The sequence below is a fragment of the Atractosteus spatula genome, chromosome 4, assembly GCF_055471065.1.
Source record: "Atractosteus spatula isolate fAtrSpa1 chromosome 4, fAtrSpa1.hap1, whole genome shotgun sequence".
Taxonomy (NCBI): Eukaryota; Metazoa; Chordata; class Actinopteri; order Semionotiformes; family Lepisosteidae; genus Atractosteus; species Atractosteus spatula.
The window spans coordinates 44,768,060-44,770,502 of NC_142709.1; the positions used below are offsets into that span (position 1 = coordinate 44,768,060).

The 2,443-nt window shown below is 34.8% G+C and overlaps 1 protein-coding gene across 1 annotated transcript; it reads right to left on the reverse strand.

The window, feature by feature from the left end:
• Positions 1-334: 334 nt before the first annotated feature.
• Positions 335-1,297, reverse strand: LOC148836379 (olfactory receptor 6N1-like). Its single transcript, XM_088915074.1, has one exon. The coding sequence runs from the start codon at positions 1,295-1,297 to the stop codon at positions 335-337; it is 963 nt and encodes a 320-aa protein (XP_088771200.1).
• Positions 1,298-2,443: the final 1,146 nt, after the last annotated feature.

The following is a 2,443-nucleotide window of genomic DNA, read 5'->3' on the forward strand; positions in this document are numbered from 1 at the left end:
AATGGGATTTCCTATATAACTCACTTTTTCACCACTTCTTTTCTCATTTCAGGTTAATCTATAAATAGAATTAAACTGATCTGCTGTGCAATTTAGAAATATTAATTTAATTTTAATTTAAATATTTTAAAAAATGAAAAAACAAAATGAACAAAATTCTTTTTGTTTGATTAACCCTGTAATTTTAGATAAAACAGTGAGTATTATAATGATCATTTTAGAAAAATTATTGTTAATTTAATCGGTGTGGAAAAGACAATGTTTACAGGGCCTGACCTGTATACATTGAAATATAAATGACCTACAGTACAGTAAAAAAAGGGCATTTCTCTTTTCACATTGAAAGGGCTAAGACTCTTCTTTTCATTAGAATTTTAACAAAACTATCCCTGATCTCTTTAGTTCTCAGACAATAGATGATGGGATTCATGAGAGGAGGGAAGACATTCTGAAATACTGCTGCCATGATGCGCAAATCTTCTGATGTCCCAGGAATTCTGTAGGAAATGTAGACACCTGCTGCGGTGAGGAAGAAGACAGAGATGACCAGCAGGTGTGAAGTGCAGGTGGAGAAAGCTTTGGTTCTCCCCTCAGATGTTGATATTATGAGCACTGAATTAATGATCATCACATAAGACAGCAGGATCAGTAGCAAGGAGATCAAGACCACACTCAATGCTATGGTCAATCCCAGAATGCTGTTGATGACAACATTAGCACAGGCTAATCTGAGAACTGAGGAATGATCACAGAAACAGTGTAGAATTTTGTCAGGTCCACAGAAAGGCAACCTCAGAGCAAGAATCAGAGGAATGATTATTGCAAGAAATCCCCCAACCCAGCACCACATAACATGTCTAATGGCATGACTCTTCGTCATTAAGTCATGGTAGTGCAGTGGTTTACAGATTGCTAGGTATCTGTCATAAGCCATGACTGTGAGGAGAAAGGATTCAGCAACTCCTAGACCTAGAAAAAAGAACATCTGAGTAAAACAGGCATTAAATGAAATTAAACTGGAATTGAACAAGAAAAGAGCTAACATTTTAGGGAGTGTTATTGTAGTTAGGGAAATGTCCAAAACTGCCAGATTGCATATCAATATATACATGGGAGTGTGAAGGGATTCATCATAGACAAATATAAATATGATTAACAGGTTTCCTAATACAATGATGAGATAGGCAACCAGGAAAACAGAAAACAAGATGGTTTTATTCCCTTGGTCCTGCAGTCCAGGAAAACCGATGATAATAAATTCTGTGACCGATGATACTGTATGGTTGGTGTTGGACATTTCTTCTTTTCAATCAGTAGTTTAGAAAAACAATCTGAGGACCAAAAAACAGTAATAATATTAATGTACAACATATACTTTAAAACTTTACTGTTTTAAGACTACTTCTTACCTGTCCTTGTGGATGATCTTCACTTCTTGTGAAGTACTAAAGTAGCTAACAATAGTTATAATAATCAATGTATGTCAGCATTTAGTTAACTTTTCCTACTTCTATCCCCTTATTCATTTTCAAGATAAATATTTAATTGTTGTAGTGATATATGAATTCAATTTAATTTATTACAGTTTGTTAGAATGAAAATATGACAACACAATACCTTTCCTGAATATGTGAGAGGAAACATTAATGGAAATATGGATAACTACAGTACATTATGACTTGTCTAAATAGCAAAGGTTTTAACTAAAGAAGTATCTAAGAAACTACAATATACAGATGGACATACAGTATAACATATACAAATATAAGAGCTGATTAATATTCATACCCATATTATCTTTCTTATTGTTAACATTTGCTCTGTTTTGTTTTGGTGGTGGATTTTGATAAGAATAGAGGCAATGATCATGGTCATTTACTCTGCTGTCACTGATACTATACCCCGTAAAACAACTCTTCTGTTTTTTTTACTGCATCTTACCTTGTCATGGGTTTCACAGGGTCAGGATAAGAAGCAGGATTAAAAGTAACAGCAAGGTGTTTTTATTGTGCTATCTGGTCCTATGGGACAGGCAAATGCACAACCATAGCCTTTTTATAAAAGTTAATTGCAGCGCAGGAGGATTGCTGGCAGCTGCTAGAGCAGGGAATCCAACATTCCTAAAAGGAGAACTTGCTCAAGACAGTTAAAATAAGGAACTGACATCACAGTGGCATTGGTAAATTAAAAGAGTGATCACATATAACTGGGATCAGCATTACTAGCAATTAACGATTTAAGCTTTATTTGAAAAACAAAAACAAGACTGCCCAGTAGTTGGTGTTATGAAAGACTGAGACTATATACCTTTAACCAGAACTCATACACCAAGCCTAAATTCCACAAAAGGCTTTTAAGTGCATACACCTACTGTGTGCTACATTATCAGGTACTGTATATTAAATGTAATAAAGGACACAGGCTGCACAGACCTAAAGTGACA